We start from the raw sequence: 20,132 nt of genomic DNA, 5'->3' as shown, positions 1-20,132 counted from the left end.
CGTTATCCTGCCTACATCCTGCAGTTGGCAGCATTGCTATTCTTCCTATTGCAGTGATTTTGAAGCTGTTAGTTTAAGGTGAAAATGCTACATAGTGTTGCTTTAATTTTGTTGAACACCAGTTTCCTTTGTCTTTCATTCATTAATTCATTTATTCATTCATTCATTCACATGTATTTATATAGCAAATTGATTTATCTAGTGGGTTGAGAGTAGTTAAAAGAAGGGCGTGGAGGAGACGAGGGGTTTAGCGGACAGTAAGTGAATTTTATTTATTTATTTATTTATGTGCCGTCAAGCTATACAAGATGAAAGTGTGTGTGAGATAATAAAGTCCATGCAGGTAAACAGCCAGGAGCGTAATCCTGCAGAAGGGTGCTGGAACTGGGCATCTCAATACGGGGGGGAAAAGGGGAAAACACATGGCGTTAGGAGGAGGGCGGGGGGGGGAGGGTGTTACAGCGGGACAGGATCCAGTGGGAAGGGAAGAACTAACCAGCATTTTGCCCTCTTTGTAGTTTTGCACTGAGTTGCATGTGTTAGCTCCTGGCTTGAATCTGCAGTTTTCTCCCCTCTCCTGTGCGTCTGATGCGCCGTTCATCATTTGTTTACTCGCCCCTCCATTTTGTCCTTCTCGTGTTCTCCCACTCAGATCACTCTTTTTGCTCCTCACATCACACTGCCCCCCCAAGATGAAGACTGGCTCTTCATCTCTGCATCCTCACGTCGACTGCGTAATGGAAGGCTGCGGTTTGACAGTAAAAAGGGAGCGGTGCAGTTCTGGTTCTAGCAACTGTTCTTTTCAGTGATTCATTCAGAAACAAACTGAATAGATTCCTTCTGTCTCAGTCATTCACAGTTTAGTCAAGCTTCTGTTTAGCGACTCAGGAGTGAAGACTAAGTCATGCGGTAGCTTGTGGGCTGCTTGGTTTACTGCATTTAAGCTCATACAGTAAAGTTAGCTTTAATTTTTTTGGGGGGGGGGTCATTTTGGGTTTGATGGTGTAGCTGGTCTACCACTATTACAGACCTGACCGAGCTAGTTAACCTGAATGGTCACATTTGTTGACCAACAAGACCATGCATCTGCACCAGTGTGACTAGTGACTAGTGACTATGACAAGTTTGAATGACCAGCTTCATCAAGTTGGTCATGCTGATGCACCTGCTAGTCCATCAATCCCAAATGAAAACGTAGAGCCATGTCAAGAGCTAAGCTAGTTAACCAGTTTAAAGCATAGGCTGTGTTTTTGCAGAAATGACCAGCGTAGGCTATCTTAGACCATCTGAAACCATGCACCAGCAAACGCTGATATTGAGCTTGATTTTTCTGAAGGAAACACTTCAAGAATACCGTAGGACACATAGGCTATCGCCACTCATGCAAACTAGTCGTTGTTGATTGGGAAACATTATTCCGATAAATTGGGGTCCTTACTCCTGCCCCTTTTCAGCACAGCAACAGTTAGGCCATTATTCAGCCAATCCAAACAGTGCTTTATACACTTTTAATGAATGCATTTAGCTGCTTTAAGTTGCTCATGTTGCTGACACAGATGGTGCAAATGTACAAACACAGCTTGTCTAGTCCCTGTAGAGAGGTACTGCCAATAGAATAGGAATCTGGAGCAAATGAACATGAACCTATTGGCCCTAATGCCCATCCTGTACTTTTGGGATGAGATAGGGAGTTGAGGATGAGGTGGGGTGGAGATCATCCATGGGCAGCAACACAAGCTGGATGAAGAGAAATACCCTTGATGTCGGAAGAAACAACGAGTGATCCAGTGTCCCAATACATTTGTCCATATAGTGTATCTGTGATCTAGTCAGAACTAAGCTTACATCTGCAGTGTCCTACCACAGATTTAAAGAAATAGCAGTATAACAAGCTGATGGGAAGATTTTTTTCAAAAATGAATATTATAAAATTCATTATTGTTATTCAATACTCAAGGTCAATAATCAGCACAGCTAAGCTAATAAGTTCTAGTTAGACAGTTACTGTCATTAAAAAACGAAAATGCAATCTGAAGTGCACTAAATGGAGCATTTCTACTGTTCACATTTCACACCTAGATCATAAAAGCGTCCCTCTTTTACCCTGAAGCTTGGGCCGTATTTGGGAAAGGATACTTCTGTAATCCTCTTTTCTCATCTGGAGTTCGGATAAGATGAAGAATTGAGGAAATGATATTCTGTGATGGATTCCATTCTAAATTCAGTCCTAACTGAAGTTGTATTGGTGATTAAACGGACAAGATTTCACAGTCAGGATGTTACTGTAATTCCGAAATCTCCCGTACCTCGTTTTCCTCAGTAGCGGTAGCCAAATCAATTCGACACCAAAATCAATGTTAATCCATGTTGATCGATCACTAATCGGCAACTTAAAGTTTCAGATCGTCCAATTTTCAACACTTGCCTTTCTTAACCAGCATAACAGGAAACTGTTCTTGTATATATGAACTCCTATATTAGCTAAGCAGAATGAATCTTTCGAGCAGGTCAATTCCTTTCATTCACCCAGTGTTGCCAACTCCTCAGTAAGGAAAGTAGCAATTGGCTGTCCTAAAAGTCTCTAGAAGTCGCTAAATGATGTAATTGCCTAATTTGCATAATTCATTGTTGATTTGCTTGTATTTGAAGCTGTAGAATAAAGGAATAATGTTGTGGGAGAGAGAAAAGTTGTGATATGAACTACAAATGAACTTCCATTCCTTTTTTTAGCCTTTGAAATAGGCCGTCATATCCCAAAATAACTCCATGACTTTAATGCTTTGTCTAGACCCACATTACATAAATCATTTTTATGTAAATTGCATAAATCAATTTGGTCCTGTGTTGTTAAATGTCAGCATATCAAATTGAGTCAAGAGACTGTTATGTGGGGTGGAACTGCGCTCAACCCTCCTCCTTTATCCGGGCTTGGGACCGGCAAAGGGACCTTAAAAGAGACACTTTGCCAGACGAAGTAAAACTCGTGTCACACTGAAGACTTTGGGCATGCGCAGTTCATTTGCAGTGAGGACGTGCAGCGGTGTGGGTCTGCTCTGACTGTGGGACCCCGGTAGCACCTGCTACTGAGGACAGTAACTGAAAAACATGTGTTCACCTTAGAGTCTCCAAAAGTCTCTAATAACACCAGAAAGATACAGTGCATTCACCCCAAAAATTAGCTGAGAAAGATTGACTCATTATAGGAAAAGATTCAGTTCAGTTTGCGCAAAAGATTCAAATCTGTTGAGGTGAATCTCTTCAATGAATTCACCCCAAAAAATAGATTTAAAAAATGGATCAGTAGAGGCTGGGAATCAGTCCAGTTCGTTCAGAGGGTTAATCGGGTATCCTCTCAAAATCTTTTGCAAACACTGCGTCACTAGAACAGAAGATCCTGATGAATGGCGCTTTGCTGCCACGCCACACAAACGTCAACAGGAAGCCTGAGGTCACATGAGCTGCAGCCATCATTCACAACAGCAGCTGCATGCGTAACGTGATGCAGCACTGCCATGGCGCGGCTCAAAGAGCTGTAATGATTTTATTTTTTTTTTCCCCAGCTAAAGAGAGTTGCTTGCCAGCGCCCATCATTACCTCCCCGAAAGCCAACAGATAATTGCCCCCACAATGTCGTCTGTGTGCTGCCGCTTCTCTCTCTAGAGGCCATTCAAATAAAATAGCGTCCAATTACTGACTAGTCTGTACATGAGCAGTGGTAACGTGACATTGGAGTAAGCGTGTTTGTGTGGATGCATTCTCTTTACTGTTTAATGAGCTCTCACGTTCGTCTGTTCGTCTAATGGCTCTTCGGCCCTGGCTTGCTTTTGTTTACTCATCGGTGTCACTTTTGTTTGCCTATGTAAACTACTGTATTTTGTCCTCTGATATTTTTCTGTAGTCTACCTCTTCCGACAAGGCATGCTTGCCTTTTTAATCCACTGTTGACGTGAAGTCAGAGGTAAAATATATATATATATATATATATATATATATGGAAAACTCAACAAAATATGTTTATGGCAAATACAGTTGAAAGTAAATCAGTGGTTATTTTTGTTTTTTAAAATAGTGCATCTCTAACATCTCTATAATTACATTGTGTGAAAATTTCAGAATGAATGCTCCAGAATGGCTTTAGTTTCTTGTAAATATAAGGTTTTACAGGAGATACGTAACAGCAGTGGTATGTAAAAGGTTACAATGTTTAGCGCATATTTAATGTTTTAGTGATTTTAGCATAATTTTTAAAAAGCTTCCCCCCCCTAGCACAAAAAGTATTTTGAAAAGCATTGCCTACAATACCAATGCCAATAAAAAGTCAGTGAGTATATCAAATATTATAATAACAACCTGTTAGAAATGGGGCCCTTAATAAACTTTTACTGAACGTACAGTACTTGCGGTGTGTTCACTGCATATAGAACATTGAAGCTCAGGCAAATAAGCGAAAATAAGGGGAGCGTGTTACTTTATCTAAACCCTAAATTTATATGATTGCTTTAGTGCTTATTGTATTAGATAAGGAGAATATATACATTATGATGTGTGTTGCCTTCTCCATTTTCACATGGTCTCTGGGCGTGCACGCAGTGATGTCACTCCAAAATCTTTAACAGACTTCCTGAGTAGGATACTCTCCATATGTCTCCATATTGTCTCTTTGGACAAGAAAATCAGCCCCAAATTCAGTGTCTGGGGGGGCGCAGCCACAGTCGAGCAGATTATACGAGCAGATTATACTAGTGTTGAGCTGGTGCACCACCCAGCATGCTGACAGTCCTACGTGAAGTTAAAGCCGTATTGAGACCGCAGAAAGCCACAGTAAATCACATGACTTGACATTGACACAGAGAACAGCAGCCCGTATTTTTGTAAACAAACAGATGTGACGAGACCAGGTTATCTAAACTAACGTTGCTATGCGAGCCCTGTACAGCTCGATCATCTCTCAGCTGGAAAACAGCCAGTTTGTGAAGAGGTAGTGAATAGCGGGAGAAGTGAGGCTAAGCAATTTCATTTCATTTATGCGAGTGAGACTTGTGAATCTGTTATTCACAGCTTAACTTCATATTCCAACTGAGCTAGAAGCGTTGATTGGTAGCTTCTGTCGGTCAGGAGTTTGGTCTTGAATGGCCATTTCAGAATAGACCGCTACAAATAACATGGAATCAAGTCTCCTGCTAATTCCACCTGCTAGCTAGGCCTTCCCCCAGTCCTGAAGAACAAGGACTAGCATGTTCTTCCTCTGTGTTGTACGTTTATTTATTCCGCGATGGAGAGGAAGAACATCACATCGACTCTCTTGGACTCCTCTGCTTTGATGGCTCATTCCTAACAGTAGCGTGAAACCTTAGGCCGGTATCTCAGGCACACAATGGCACAAACACAAACGTATGAATGGCCAGTGTGTGACATGACAAAACATACCTACATACTTTGTAAGTATGGCTGCTGTACCAAGGAGCTTAAAAGTGGCATAGCCATCGCACATCATGTTCATATTAGAGCACCCATGCCCACCACCACACACACACACACCCCTGTTAAGCACATTATCCATCAAATTCAGTGGCAGGGATGGCCTTGTGCTCAAGGATGGCATAAAAAGGGCCTTGCTTTGTGGTGCTGAGCTGAGATATGGTTTACTGGAGCACAGGCAGATCTGGCATAGTCAGTCTACAAGCTCTAATAAACAAGCATCCCCCCCACCCACATACACACACAAACACCCACCCACCTTATTCCCATCTTCCCAGCGCATTCCAAAAGTATAGGGTGGAGCACCATCATTCCACAGAGCACAGCTCCACTGCTCCACTGCTCCACAGCTCAATGCTTGGGGGCTTTATACCCCTCTAGCCCACGCCTGGCATTAGGCATGCTTAAAGTAGCTGAATGTATTGATTAGAAGGGATGTCCACAAATATTTGGACATGTAGTGCATTATGCTAATTCTTAATATTAATTCATAACAATAATTAATGTTAGTTTGTAACGCTATGTTAATTCTCTCTTGGTGGCACCACTACACAAAATAGCACCAGCTTATAAACAGTTCACAGGGAGAGCTAGAGGTCATGAGTTCGAATCCCATTAGCAAAAATTGGCCGCACTCTTTCCGGGTGACACTTTCCCTCACTCTCAATGCTATGCTGGCCGCAGCATTGGTCTTTTCGCTGGTGCAGCGAAGCTGGTGTCGACTGCCTGGCGATGCCGTTCAAAAAGAGGCAGTGGCTGGCATCGCATGGGTCAGAGGAGACGTGTTAAGTCCTTATCCTTCTAGTGTCTGGAGCAGTGCTAGCGGGAGCTAGGAAGGGGTGGGTTAATTGTCCGAAAACTGTACAAATTCAAATGATTTAAAACAAAAACTGCAGCCTGATTTTGTGTTTGTGGTCAGAAACAACCCTGTCTGCAGAGATGTTCAGGTTGTTCATTTGTCTGAATAAAATTGGTTTTCATTATTTAGCAAAAACCCAATAGTGCTGAAGGACAAAATGTGAAGCCTCTCCTCTACAGTCCAGCAGGAATCGATCCAGTGCTGCAGTCTTTCTTCACTTTTACTTTACAGTTGCTCTTATTTGCAGAAGGTGGACAGTAAATGGACTGTCCGTAGTTGTGTGTATATTTATATATATATATGTGTGTGTGTGTGTGTGTGTGTGTGTTTTCTTACTGTACAGGGCTGCACTCTATTCTCCACTACAGATCAATTAGGATAAGCCTGCTGAGACAGAATGGAGAGATGTTTTTTCCTCCATGTTGTGCTGAGTGCCTCAGATAACGCTGAGTTATGGCCACTCTTCACTGCCGGATGCACATACTGCGTAGTCATGACAACCCTGTTTGCCGCCCCATTCTGCCATGTGTATTTATCAGAGGGAGAGTATGTGTGTGTGTGATGCGCATAAAGCTCCACAGTGATTATTTACTCTTAACCGTCACCCAAAGGCCATCGCTCATGAACCTATACACGTGTGGGTCTCTGTGTGTGTGTGTCTGGGGGGGTCTCTGTGTGTGTTGGTCTCTGTGTGTGTGTGTGTGTCTGCGGGGGTGGGTCCCTCTGTGTGTGTGTGTGGGTCGGTGGGTCGGTCTGTGTTAGAAGTGTTAATATAATCACTGAGACTGAGGCCTTCAGTTGACTCTGGGGAAATAGGAGAGTCAGCAAACAGCAGTGTGGGATGTAAGACAGGATCACTTCAGGACACACACACACACACACAGACGGAAGATAATGTGACACCTCTGCATTAGCACTTCAGGCTGTGACAGCGTGTGCCATTGCCATGCATATCAGCCGTTCTCCTGCAGTCTGTGATTTGTCTGAAGGCAGCCAGTGCATCTTTCTCTCTCTCGCTCGCTCACTCTCGCTCGCTCACTCTGTCTGTCTCTCTCTCTCTCTCTCTCTCTCTCTCTCTCTCTCTCTCTCTCTCTCTCTCTCTCTCTCTCTCTCTCTCTCTCTCTCTATCTCTCTCCTCAAAGGGTTAAAAGCTTTTCCAGTCCAGGAATAGTCTAAAAACCATTTAGAGCACATGACTCACACTCCAGCATCGCTAACACACACAGTAGGACTGCAAACCCATCCCTGCATAGCTTCATGGAGAAGCAGTTAGAAGGAGGCTGTGGGTATCCCATACACACTCACCCACACACACACACACACAGTTTCAGATTGGTGTTCGGCTCTTTGGCTCTTCTAGTTCTACGTAGCTGTTTTTGTTGTTGTTATTTTTTACTAATTTCTTTCCACCTGCAAAAAAAAAAAAAAGTTTGCCCACCTTCTTATATCATGATGACACATACACTAGCAACACCATAACAACCATCTGGGTTACCACGATAACTGCCTAGCCCCCACCTTGCAACACCTAAGAAACCACCTGGCAGAACTATAGCAAACACCTATCAATCACCACACAACACCATAACAACCGCCTTGCAATATCATTGTAACCATCTAGCATCCTCATACCGTCTGCCTGGTGTTCCATAGCTACCACCTAGCAAAAATATACTAGAGACTGCTGTGTTACCAAAGCAACCGCTTAGCACCTCCATAGCAGCCACCTAGCAACTCCATAGCAACTACCTGGGATACCATAGCAACTGTTTAGGCACTACCTTGCAGCCCCCCAGCAGCCACTAAGCAGCTCCATCGAGCAACAGCAGGGATCATGTAGCAGCTGCTTGGAAGTGGAACCACATAAGATACGCAGCCAAACTTGTGTTTTTTCCAATTCAAAGTTAATTATATGTCAGCAGATCTTTGCTGGAAGTAAACCCCTGACTGGTCTTTGGTGGAACCACCTTCTTCTGCAGTAACAGCCTTAGTTAGTTTTGGGTGAGTTTCTAGCGGCCCACTGTTTCGGAGTAACTTACACACATCCTTCCTCTCAGATTTGCTCCAGGTTGTTCAGGTTGGGCTTGTGCTTCGGATCATAAAGCGAAGTTCCTTCCCCAGCTTTAGTTTATTTTGCAGACGGAAGCAGGTTGTCTTGCATCTTGCATCTCCCAGGATTTTGCACCATCCATCTGTCCTTCAGCTTTAACGAGACACGCCAAGTGCACACTGAGAAGCTTCCTCACAACATGATGCTGCCACCCCCATGCTTTACTGCTGGGATGTTTGCTGAAGAATGGGGATTGTTGTGTTTGTGCCGCACACAGTATTTGGAATTTGTGTGTGTGTGTGAGAGAGTAGAGGAAGGGGAAAATGAATAAGGGAGTGCTGAAGGAAGGATGGCAGAGATGCTGTAGGGGACTCCATGTGTGTGGTGATGTGGGTAATTCAGGCCTGTCTCCCCGGTGGTGGCTTGTGTTCTAATAGGCCTGAGTTCTGAGGCCCGGGTTCTTCTCTGAACAAACTGCCTCTGCTGTTCTAATCCACTCTGACAGCCAGGGGTTCCTGCTTCACCCCCACATCCACTAGAGTGAATCCGAATGGTTTAGATGCTGGAATTGGAAGCTTAGAGTTCCTTAAAAGCCTGCGGGGTTTTCCCTCTCCTCTGACGCAGTGTTAAATGAGTGGAGTTGCTGTTTATATATTGTTGTGTTGTTATTATTAGATTTTTTTTTTATTGGGGGGATCAAAGAGGACCTGTCAAGTGTTGTTTTTTTTTTCCCCCTGAGCCATCAAAAGGTAGCCGCTGCTGAGCGCTTCCGTTTCTGTGAGTTCATGAGGAGAAAAAAAAAAGAAAGAAAGGAAAATCTATGCATCTCTACAGAGGCTCCATATTTAGAGAATGTATTAATATGCTGAGTCACAGGAATCTGTCTACCTGTCTCTTCCCCAGATTCAGCTCAGTCTGCACCAAGCTGCACCATTGCAAATCCTATGCAATTCACCTTGCAGCGCTGTCATGACTACCAAGACTGAACTGATGAGGAGGTTCTAATCAGCCTAAGAGCTGTTGCTTCTACTACAAGCTGGACTAAAGAGCCAAGCTTTTCACAGTACTGCAGAGAACTGATCAAAAATGAATGTGTCTGCTGTCCCATAATTGCAAAGCGATGGTGAATCTCCACAGCAGGACCAGTTTTGGGTGGGGCAGTGGTGGCTCAGTGGTTAGAGCACCGGGCTATTGGACCTTTGAGCAAGGCCCTTCCCTCTCCCTTGTCCCCGGGCTCTGCAGCGATGGCTGCCCCCCACTGTCACGGTGTGTGTTTGCTTATTAGTGTGTATGTCTAAGTTTACTACCTGGATGAATTAAAGGGCAGAGGCCTAATTTCATCTCTGTCTAACACAGAAATGGTAAATATGGTGGTCTTGAAATCTCAGTCTTGGGGGGTCGGGTGGGTCAGGGGGGTGGGGGTGTGGAACATCATGCAGGCAATCAAACTCAGCAGCAGAACCAATCAACTTGCCAGTATGAGCTGGGGGGCTGTTTGCCAAACAGTTAAGCCTGTGTAAGTTTATGGTCGGTGGGAGAGGCTGCTGCTGCTGCAGTATTAGATTTTACTGCAGTGCCCAAGCTAATGCATTTGGTCACAGTTTATGTTCCCACTAGGGATATCCTGATCCTGATCCTATCAAGTGAGATCGGACTCTGAGTGTGCTTTTCAGTGCTGGTTTAAAAACAAACAAAGGCGCACGTTTTTCCCGCTGGGAAAACTGAGCATTTCCACTATTTCCACACAAGTTTCCACAATAGTAGATTGGGATCTGGGACGATCCGGGCATATTTAAATAGATAAGGTATAGAATTGACTATTTTAATATAATAAGTTAATAATAAGTTATAAGAAGTCTTTGTTTTAAGTGTTCGCAGTGTTCAACGCGCCACCTAGTGTCTTGAAGGCGCCATTAACGGACAGTACTCCCAGCTGGCAGCACTGGGGAGCGTTCTCAGAATGTAAATAAAACTGTAAATAATAAAACTAGCATGAAAGCGCTCTGTTTTATTGGCAGGAGAACCGGACACCTTTCTTTGCACCGAAGAGTGCATTCAGAACCGAGTAGAGGCTAACACTAACTCTAATACACAAACACTTTGGAAACCCAAATCACAGCACTCAACCCCAGCAAGACAGAGGTGCTGTACATCCCAGGGACTGCTGGACTTTATTATCTTGCCATCTCCTTTGAGAACTCACTGGTCACTCCATCTACAAAAGCATGAAACCTTGTTGTAGTCATGGATGATCAGTTATCGTTCTCAAGTCATGTTGCAAATCTGACCCTGTCATGCAGATTTCTCCTGTACAACATCCGGAGAATTCAACCATTCCTCTCTAGAGAGGCCGCCCAGGTGCTCGTTCAGTCTCTCGTCACTTCACGACTTGATTATTGCAACTCCCTTAAGCGTGGTCTCCCTCTGCATCCATCAGGCCCCTGCAACTTATCCAGAATGCAGCAGCACAGGTCGTCTTCAACATTTCTAAGCCAAGACTGGACCAGCCCCTCTGTACTTGGTCAAAAGCCGATCAGTACCAAGACCCTTCGAGCTTCAAGTAAGGCTTGGCTTGACCCGCCATCCCTCAAGGTCCATGGAAGGCAAGCATTCAGGCTTTTGTCTGTCCTGGCACTGAAGTGGTGGAGCGAACTTCCCCTGGGTGTCCGAACGCCGACTGAAGACCCACCTCTTCCGAGAGTACTTGTACTTGTATTATGGTCTCCATGTTGACTTCTGTGTTGAGAGGTTTCTTTGGATCCTACTCTATACAAACTAGCTAAGCTTATGTTCTGAGTGGGTAAATGTAAATGAGAGCTGAACATGCTTGGAGGAGACCACTGACTACCAAATCTGTTAAATCAGGTAAAAAAAGACTAGCACAGAGCTGATTGGGAGTGCAAGGCCAAATGTACTCTCAGGTTCTCCCAGACTGAACCAGCGGTTTCATCACTCAGAGGGTGTACTTGTAAAAGCCAGCTATCCAGACTGCGGTGTTGAAATCAGGTCTAAAAGCTAAATAAAGATTCCTCATTATGTGTCTTCCTGTAGTGGCTTTTCAACTGCAAAGGGCAAAGCCGCAACTACAGGATCACTTGTGGAGCCATCGGTGCTTTCCAAAAAAAAAAAAAAAGGCCCAACACCGTTCAGTTCAGCTCTTGAGTAACTATTAGCAGGAGCTGGGCTGTTTGTTTATGTGCTGAAAGAGGCCTCTTATCCCTCTCAGCACTGACGTAAGCTACAGTGTGAAGAGCTGTGAAGTTACGAAGGTCATCTCTCCGCTTAAAGCATTCTGTCAAAACCGTTGCAGTTTGCTCCTGTCGTGACACAGCGCCGAAGTTTTCACAGCAGAGCAGCTTCCCAGGAAGCTCGAAGATTTCCAATCAGCTCCGCTCGGATCTCTCCACACCTCGCTTTGGCTCTTCTTGTTCCCGCTCTTTGCTTTTTTAGCTTGGCTCAGTGTGTCGTCAGCAGCCTCCAAAAAGGTCATTTTCTCTTTGCACAGAGGAGTTTTAAAGGCTTTCTAGAAACCCGGGGAATCCTTTAACTCCTCGAATTACACAGAGTACTAGAGCTGAGAAATAATTACGTTGTTCACTGATGTTGACATTTCGTTTATTGTGTTGACTTTATTTATTTAAAAAAATGCAGCTTATTTAACAGCTTTATTGGTTTGAAAATGTGATGTTAATGTTTGTGCTGCAGCTGCACTGATAACTCACGAAGAATCCTAATCTCTCTCTCTGTTAGCCTCTTTGCCTCTAACTCTCTCTCTCTTTATCTCCATCTCTCTCTCTCGCTCTGCATTTCTCTCAGTTTGACCCTCACCCTTCATGCACTCTTTTTTTCCCTTTCTCTCTCCTGCTTCACCATCTCTTGTCTCCTTTTCTGTCTGCCCACCAAACGTTTGGTCTTGAAATCAGTGTTGAAATGACTGCGATTGTTCACTGGGTCTCTCTCTCTCTCTCTCTTTCTCTCTCTCTCTCTCTCTCTCTCTCTCTCTCTCTCTCTCTCTCTCTCTCTCACTCTCTCTCACTCTCTCACTTTGACTTAGTTTCTCTCTGATCGGTTTATACAAGAAGACTATAAATGTGTCAACCGAATGTGACTGTGGTGTTTCTGTAATTGTCAAGCCACTCTGGCAACACCCACATGAGGTTATCATGGCAACCACTTTTTTTCTAAACGCTAACGACCACCTTAGACACCATATCAACCACCTGGGATACCAGGAACTCAATGGCAACGAAGGAGGTGGGGCACGTCCTCTTACCTGTTTAACATGATTCAGATGTAGGTAAATGTACTGTAAATGTCATATCAACCACCCAGCAGCACCATAGCAAAAAAGCACTTGGCAAAAACACCCTAGGGTTTCACCCTAGTGACCACATAGCAACAGTCTAGCATCTGCCTGAAACTGAGCAATTCTTTTTCCTTTAGGAGATTTAGGAGATTTTTTTTTTCTTCAAACAAATTACCTAGCTACACCATAGCAACCACCTGGTATACCATAGTAACCACCTTGCAAAAAGCACTTTCACCCTAGAGACCACATAGCAGCAGCCTAGCACCTGTGTGGAAGTGGGAATCACTTAAGCTTAAGCATGGCCATTCTGCACTTCCTTAAGGAAATGTACTTTTCTAAGAGTCAGGAGGCCCTTATTGTCATTCCGTCTGAGTACAAGTACACAGCGGAGCGAAATGACACTCCTCCAGGTCCTCCATGGTGTAACACGGACAGTGCCACGCTATCCCAGCACTCTGTACTAAATGTGTGTGGGGGGGTGAGGTGCAGAGGTATGTAACGGGCTATGGCATATATCTATACCCAGTCAGCTTATGACATATGTGAACACAGCAGATACAGAGCTAGAAGAGCAGTTTTTATATAATACAGTATTTGCCAGCAAGTATCCTAATAGGTGTGAGTGCATATGAAATATGTGTGTGTGAGTGCATGAAGTGAGAGGGTCGAGAAGTGTGATGGCTTGGGGGTAGAAGCTGTTGCAGATTCTGGCACTGTTGGCTCAGATGCTGTGGTACCTTCTGCCAAACAGCAGCAGTGAGAAGAGCCATCGTCAACAATGCTGGTGGCTTTGCCAACATAGCACAAGGTGTAAATGTCCCGCTCAGCTGTCCTCACAATTCGCTGTAGGGTCTCTAGTCTTACAGTTCTGTTTGTAACAAATGCATGGACAGGTTTCTCAGAAAGACCTAACCTTAGCGACGTTTCTCAAATGATACAAAGCTACTATAGTGACTTTGTGAGCATTTGTACATGGGATAAAAGCAAGCTTAGCATCTAAAACTACACTCAGCTTTTGTATTGGAAGTTTAGTATAAGACATAAAGCAGTCTAGTTTCTCAGAAGGCACTTTTCTCTATTTAGTACCAGGAATTGCTTTTTTTTTTTCTCCATCAATTTAAAGCAGCATTATGTGTAAATTGAGTTATTTCTTGCCATGACTGGCTGTTCTACGAATAACTGAACTGAATAAATACGGCCAATTATGTGAAAATTGAGTCATTTCTTGTTCATGGGCTCCCCCTACAGCCAGGAAGTGGGATTTGCATTTTGAACGACCACTAAATAACATGCATTTCTGGACAAGCTGAGAGATACAGAACATACAGCATCTGAAAGTGAAAGAAGCATGTGGACTGAGGCAGTAGAGTAATAGTACAGGGCTTAATACAAATATGACTCTGGTTGTTCTCCTCACTACACCAAAAGTCACATACTGCAGTTAGCAACATGCCGAGCCCGGAGTAGCAGAGATAGAGACACTATTCTCCAGTAGGTCAGCGGAGCATCAACGTGATTTTGAAGCTGTTAGACAAAATGTTACGTAATGTTGCTTTAAGTCTAAGAATAGTTTAAGACCTTCACTACCAGAGTATTGCCATCTAAAGAAGCAGCGTACATGTTTTGGCTGATCAACTGCCTCTAACGCTGTTAAATGTGCTGAACTGTCACTTTAATGGAGAGGTACTCTGAGATTCCCCTGTTACCTTTCAGCCACTGTCCATACGCCGAGGAGCCCCGAAGCTGTCTGTCATTAGGAATGAATTCATGTCATAGTGAGTCAGCCAGGTTTCTTCCGTCAGTCATCGCCATCAGACAGACAGCCCTGCACTCACGGCATTGGATGACATTTGCTACATTTGCCAGTTCATCCAGCTTCACAGTTGGCAAAATCACTGAGGACTGAGATCTGCCTTTATTCTCATTTACTTCCCTCATATGATAACATACCTCCTTAGTTTTTAAGTATGTTTGAGTTCTTATTAATCCTGTAAAGCAAAAAACACGCCACTGAGTAGTAATCTGTAGGGATGTCCAGGTGAGGGAATAATTGATTCCAGTGGAAAACAAGGAGAAATTCCCACAAATGCTGGATCCAGATGACTGGCTGTTCTACGAATAACTGAACTGAATAAATACAACCAATAAAAGTGGATTTACAATTGAGATATATGTGGCATGCAAGATCTGATGAGGACTGGAGTTGGACCTATTGATTATATTGTGGAACTGTGAGACTGTGGGACTGATTTTTCAAACATTCATAAAAGTTGCCTCAAATCTGTGCATGTACAGCTTTCACTAATGTTGGAATTTTTATTACAAATGGTTGAATTAGGGGAAAATAATGGGACAAGTATTTACTTGGGCAGGGCCACAAATAAGAGGAAGGCCTGATGTTTAACCTTAGCATACTTTGCAAGAATATTGAATACTTTTAACCATAAATGGTACTGTGATGCAGTTTAATGTGTAGACGCCTGGTAAGTTAGATGCTGTTTATTCAGAAATGGGGATATTTGAGCAATAGTTGCAGTTGTAAATGTATGATAACCGTTCAAATCAGACAGTGGGACATTTTTATTCTTATTATTGTTTTTTGTTAAAAAAAAAAAAAAAAAATCCCACGTATTGGCCAGGGTGTCCTACTTTCACACCCCTTGGCATTCTGTTCAGCAGTCCACTTGCACTGTGTAAGCACCTTCACATAGTTTCAAACGGCCGCTGATGCAACGTCATTGAACGGCGGCGTGATGCACTTGATGAGAGCTAATAGATGTCCACACTGGTTAGCATCGTGCTAAGTGGGAGCACAGCGGTGTCATCGCCCATCTCCCAGTGACAGCTAAGACAGCTGCACCACTTGGGAGCCTGCCAGTAGAATTTTATGCTGTCATTAAACAGATGCAGTTAGTTTTAGTTCAAGTGCTTTTGTGAATAATCTGATTGTCTGTTGTCAGCTAAGAATTGTCGGGTATGATTCACGTGTTATTGTGAAAACGTCTGAAACTTTCTGAAATTAGCTCTGATTTTGCTTGTTTCTCATTAGCACAGTTTATACTTTAGTATGGTTTTGTTGTAGTTATATGTTATATTTGTGGTGGTGTTGTTGATGATGCCAACAAATCTGGCAAGTTGATTTTATTGGCCAGTTGATGTATCTGCTGATCCTAGGTGCCTAGGTCCTAAGTTTTGGGCTTAAAGTGCAAAATTTGTGGTGGTGGTGGTCGAGGGGCAAAAAGACTGTTTTGTTGCTAAAATACATTTTCAACTCATGCAGAAAACTCAATTCTTCATATTTTAACTTTGAGGATAATGTGAATCTGTTGTGTTTGTGTGTGTGTTTTTTTTTTTTTAATATGTATATAATAACTACGTTCTATCAGAACTTTATGGGGCCCCAAGCAGACTAAGGCGCTGTCACTATGCCGCCTGTTCGAATCCCGTTCATGCTGCTAGCCATCATCAGCCAAGGCCCTGAGAGACCTCTCTCCAGGGTGGGTAGATGGCACTGTACCCCCCACATAGCTTTGTTACAGTACTGGTCATCACTGGCGTCTGCACTTTGAGCAGCGCAGGTTTAAAACCGCTGTCCGTGTGTCGTGGCTGTGTATAACCTGTGTGTAATTGCTATTTTTCCTTTTTTTTTTTGCAGATGGTCCTCGTCCCACACAGAAGGAGATCATCTCCCTCCGCGCCTTCATGCTTCTCTTCCTCAAGCAGCTCATTCTCAAGGTGAGCACACCCTCTGCTTAGTGTGATTAATTGGCTATAGAAGCGTATGCTGCGTGAGCCCCATAATTATCACTGGACACTTTGCTACTGCATAATAATCAGCATCAAGCAGAGGAGAAACCGAGAGATCACGCTCCTCGTTCCTTTAATGCAGTGATACGGTGTCATTTTAATTAGCGTGCTCTACTACCTGTACGTTCAGGGTGTGTTAGTGGAGCGGGTGACCCCACTCTCCAGGCCGTTGAGATATTGGTAATGTTTGGAGTTTGTCTCTCAATTATTCATACAGATGCTGCTTTTATACAGTCATAAATAAATTGTTAGTTTTCAAACAGAGACAGAAGAAGAAAGAGGATTTGAGCTTTTATTCATATGCAGAGCTGTTTATCCTCATTCTTTGGTGAGCTTTATTATGTGTTTTGTGTGTGTGTGTAAGCGTGTAAGGCGGTCATACAGAAATTTGTTTGTCTTCATGCTGTTTGAAACAATGAAAATGTTCAGCTACAGAGCGGGCCGGCACGCAGAGAGAATTGCATTATGGATCAACGCTCCGAAGAAGAGAAAGCGTGTATGTGTGTGTGTTTGAGAGACAGAGAGAGAGAGAGAGAGAGCGAGAGAAAGAAATGTCACATGGACACAGTGTTCTAGCTTTAGGCTTTTGTCTTGTCTGGGGAAAACATGATGCGGTTGCTAAGCAGCGTCTTTTATTCGTTTAGCCGCTGCCTTTTTCGCTTTTCGCTGCTGCCATTTTCAACAACCCCCTGCCCCCCCCCCCCCCCCCCCCTCCCATTTTCCTGGTTTGCATCCAGATGTTAGCTGCATTAGTGACCTGCGTGAGTGGCCCCGGTTTATCACCCAGACACATTCCCGCACTAATCAGATTAGTTATGGCGCATGCACATGAAGCAGGCAGGTATTCACAGTGGGTTGCGTGTACCACTAATTGGACCTCACTTTTTATTTTTATCACAGTCTGCCTGGAAGTAAAAGACTGTTAAACGCTCATTTGACATGGTCACATATAGCAGAGCTTCAGCGGGTCACGCCCATGACCAGCTATAGTAGAATATATCTGGGGAATATGTTCATATTAGTCGTGACCTAGAAATGTTTGGCATCCCTGGTCTACTGATTATTTGCTTCATTTTTACTAAACATAGAAATTGTGCTCTAAAATAGGCAGAAAAAATGCTCTATTGTATATTTCCTATACACACTGTGTTGTCAATCAATTCCATGGCCACAGATGTATAAAACCAAGCACCTAGGCATGCAGACTGCTTCTACAAACACTTGTGAAAATGGGTCGCTTTCAGGAGCTCAGTGAATTCCAGCGTGGTACCGTGATGGGATGCCATCTGTGCAACAAGTCCAGTCGGGAAATTTCCTCTCTACTAAATATTCCACAGTCATCTGTCAGTGGAAGCGATTGGGAACGACAGCAACTCAGCCACGAAATGACAGAGGGTCAATCACTACAAACCTCCAGATGTCATATGGCCTTCAGATTAGCTCAGTATAGAGAGCTTCATGGAATGAGTTTTCATGGCCGAGCAGTTGCATCCAAGCCTTACATCACCAAGCTTCGGATACAGGGGTGTTCTCTGGAGTGGAGAATCACGCTTCTCCATCTAGCATCCCGAGGACAGCGGACTGCATTGTGTCAAATGTAAAGTTTGCTGGAGGGGGGATTATAGTGTGGGGTTGTTTTTCCGGAGTTTGGGTTTGGCCCATTAGTTCCAGTGAAAGGAACTCTTAATGATTCAGCATACTGAGAGATTTTGGACAATTTCATGCTCCCAACTTTGCAGGAACAGTTTGGGGAAGTGCACAAAGCAAGGTCCTGATGAAACATGGATGAGCGAGTATGGTGTAGAAGAACTTGACTGGCCTGCGCCTCAATCCTGGCCTCAAATCTCGTCCAACATCAGTGTCTGACCTCACAAATGCGCTTCAGATATACCCATAAACACGCTCCTTGTGGAAAGCCTTCCCAGAAGAGTTGAAGCTGTTTTAGCTGTAAAGGGTGGCCTGACATCATATTAAACCCTATGAATTTAATATCAAATCTTACCAAGAACTACCCAGCCTTACCAAGAGCTATCAAACCTTACCTAAAAAATACCAAATCATGCCAAGAACTACCGAACCTTACCAAGAGCTATCAGAACTTCTGTGCTACTGTGAATTTGGTATTCGGTAATCCACTTTCTATAAGTTAGGAGCAGCTTCTCAGTCCCCCAGAGACTTTCGCTGCAGCAGGGCTAGTGGACTCGACAAGTTATCAGGTTAGTTGGTAGCAAAGACTCTCACTAGCACTGGGCATAGGAAATAATTATATGCTGGCAGTCTGGTGGAAAGTAGCTAACACACGTGTACTGCAAGCAAAGAGTAAAGCGTGATGAGTCGTATGTGTGCTGTAACACTACTGTTCTTACTTCAAAAATGTGCCATATCTGTCTATCTCCACCTATTTTGCAGGACCGAGGTGTGAAAGAAGATGAACTACAAAGCATTCTGAACTACCTGTTAACCATGCATGAGGTAATGATCCCAATATACACTACCAGCCTTCTACCATTTGCTCTGTAAGAACGGCTGCACAGCAAGAATTCATTGCATTTTGAATGGAAGGAATGAATCGACCGGCAAATGTTTGTGTTTAAGGCTTCTGTAGTGCTCCACTGGAGCTACAATGCCATCATAGCTTACAAGAAATGGTATCCTGTACCCCAGCAATTAATATCATGGATGTATGTGGGTTGCCAGTGCAGGATGATTTAGGTGTACAGTTTGCGTGATGATGCTAACTGGTGGCGATATAAAATATGAGACCATATTGCCCAAAAAAAAGTTAAAGTGGGCCATGTAACATGACAATGGACAAAAATAATCCAGCAAGTGCATCAATGAATGGCTTAATAGTCAGAAGTCAGAGATGCTGTGGGGTGCTTCGAAATGGGATATGCATGCAAGATATACCCCAAATATTACACAGCTTAAAGATTTCTGCATGGAGGAGGGGGACCAACCTTCCTACTAGTCCATGTCAGGGACTGGTACATGGTTATAGAAAATGTCATAGAAAAAAATTTCAGTTATTTCAGCCAAACGGGGACAAACAGCTATTAGGACATACGGTGTCCTAACTTTTCCTACACTGCATTTCTGTTAATTATATTTTATCCCTCAAATTTGTTAACATAATAAATATGTTAAACGTTTTAGGGGGTGCCCTGTTTTTTTTTCCACATAATCTTTCCACAAAGTTTTTTTGTCCACCACCTGTGAAGTTTTCATTTTGGAGAGGTTTTTACATGAGGGTAAAAATATTATATAAAAACATAAATTATTTAAATATTTAAATTCACATTGTAAAAGTTTGTTGTTGTACACATGATTAAAAAAAGGCACAGTAGCAAGTGATTCCAACCCCTTGACCACTAGTGTGTACTCTTCTGTGGTGTTTTTGTAGATACTGCACTGGGTTCTGTTGTTTGTCCTTTGGGATGTGATCTTAGCAATTACAAACTGCAGTGAAGCGACGGTCGCGGTTTCCCAGGAACCTGCTGTAACACTATATATGTAACACAGCGAGATCATTTCTTGTAAAGGAAATGAATCCTGAAATCTTATGCAATGTCCTCACCACTGCTAATATCAATACTTTTAGAGGACTCTCCAATGATTTTAATAGCTCT

General features: G+C 43.4%; 1 protein-coding gene across 10 annotated transcripts in view; it reads left to right on the top strand.

The window, feature by feature from the left end:
• Window positions 1–20,132, top strand: part of nbeaa (neurobeachin a) — a 198,082-nt gene that overhangs the window by 119,401 nt on the left and 58,549 nt on the right. For all 10 annotated transcript variants that reach the window (XM_072659426.1, XM_072659429.1, XM_072659422.1 and 7 more), the window contains exons 14-15: window positions 16,352–16,431; window positions 18,913–18,975. In XM_072659426.1, the coding sequence (XP_072515527.1) occupies window positions 16,352–16,431; window positions 18,913–18,975 (143 nt within the window). The remainder of the gene's footprint in view (window positions 1–16,351; window positions 16,432–18,912; window positions 18,976–20,132) is intronic.

The sequence above is a fragment of the Salminus brasiliensis genome, chromosome 16 (assembly GCF_030463535.1).
Source record: "Salminus brasiliensis chromosome 16, fSalBra1.hap2, whole genome shotgun sequence".
Taxonomy (NCBI): domain Eukaryota; kingdom Metazoa; phylum Chordata; class Actinopteri; order Characiformes; family Bryconidae; genus Salminus; species Salminus brasiliensis.
Note: the sequence above shows the minus strand (reverse complement) of the source record. Positions and strands in the feature narration are given on the sequence as shown.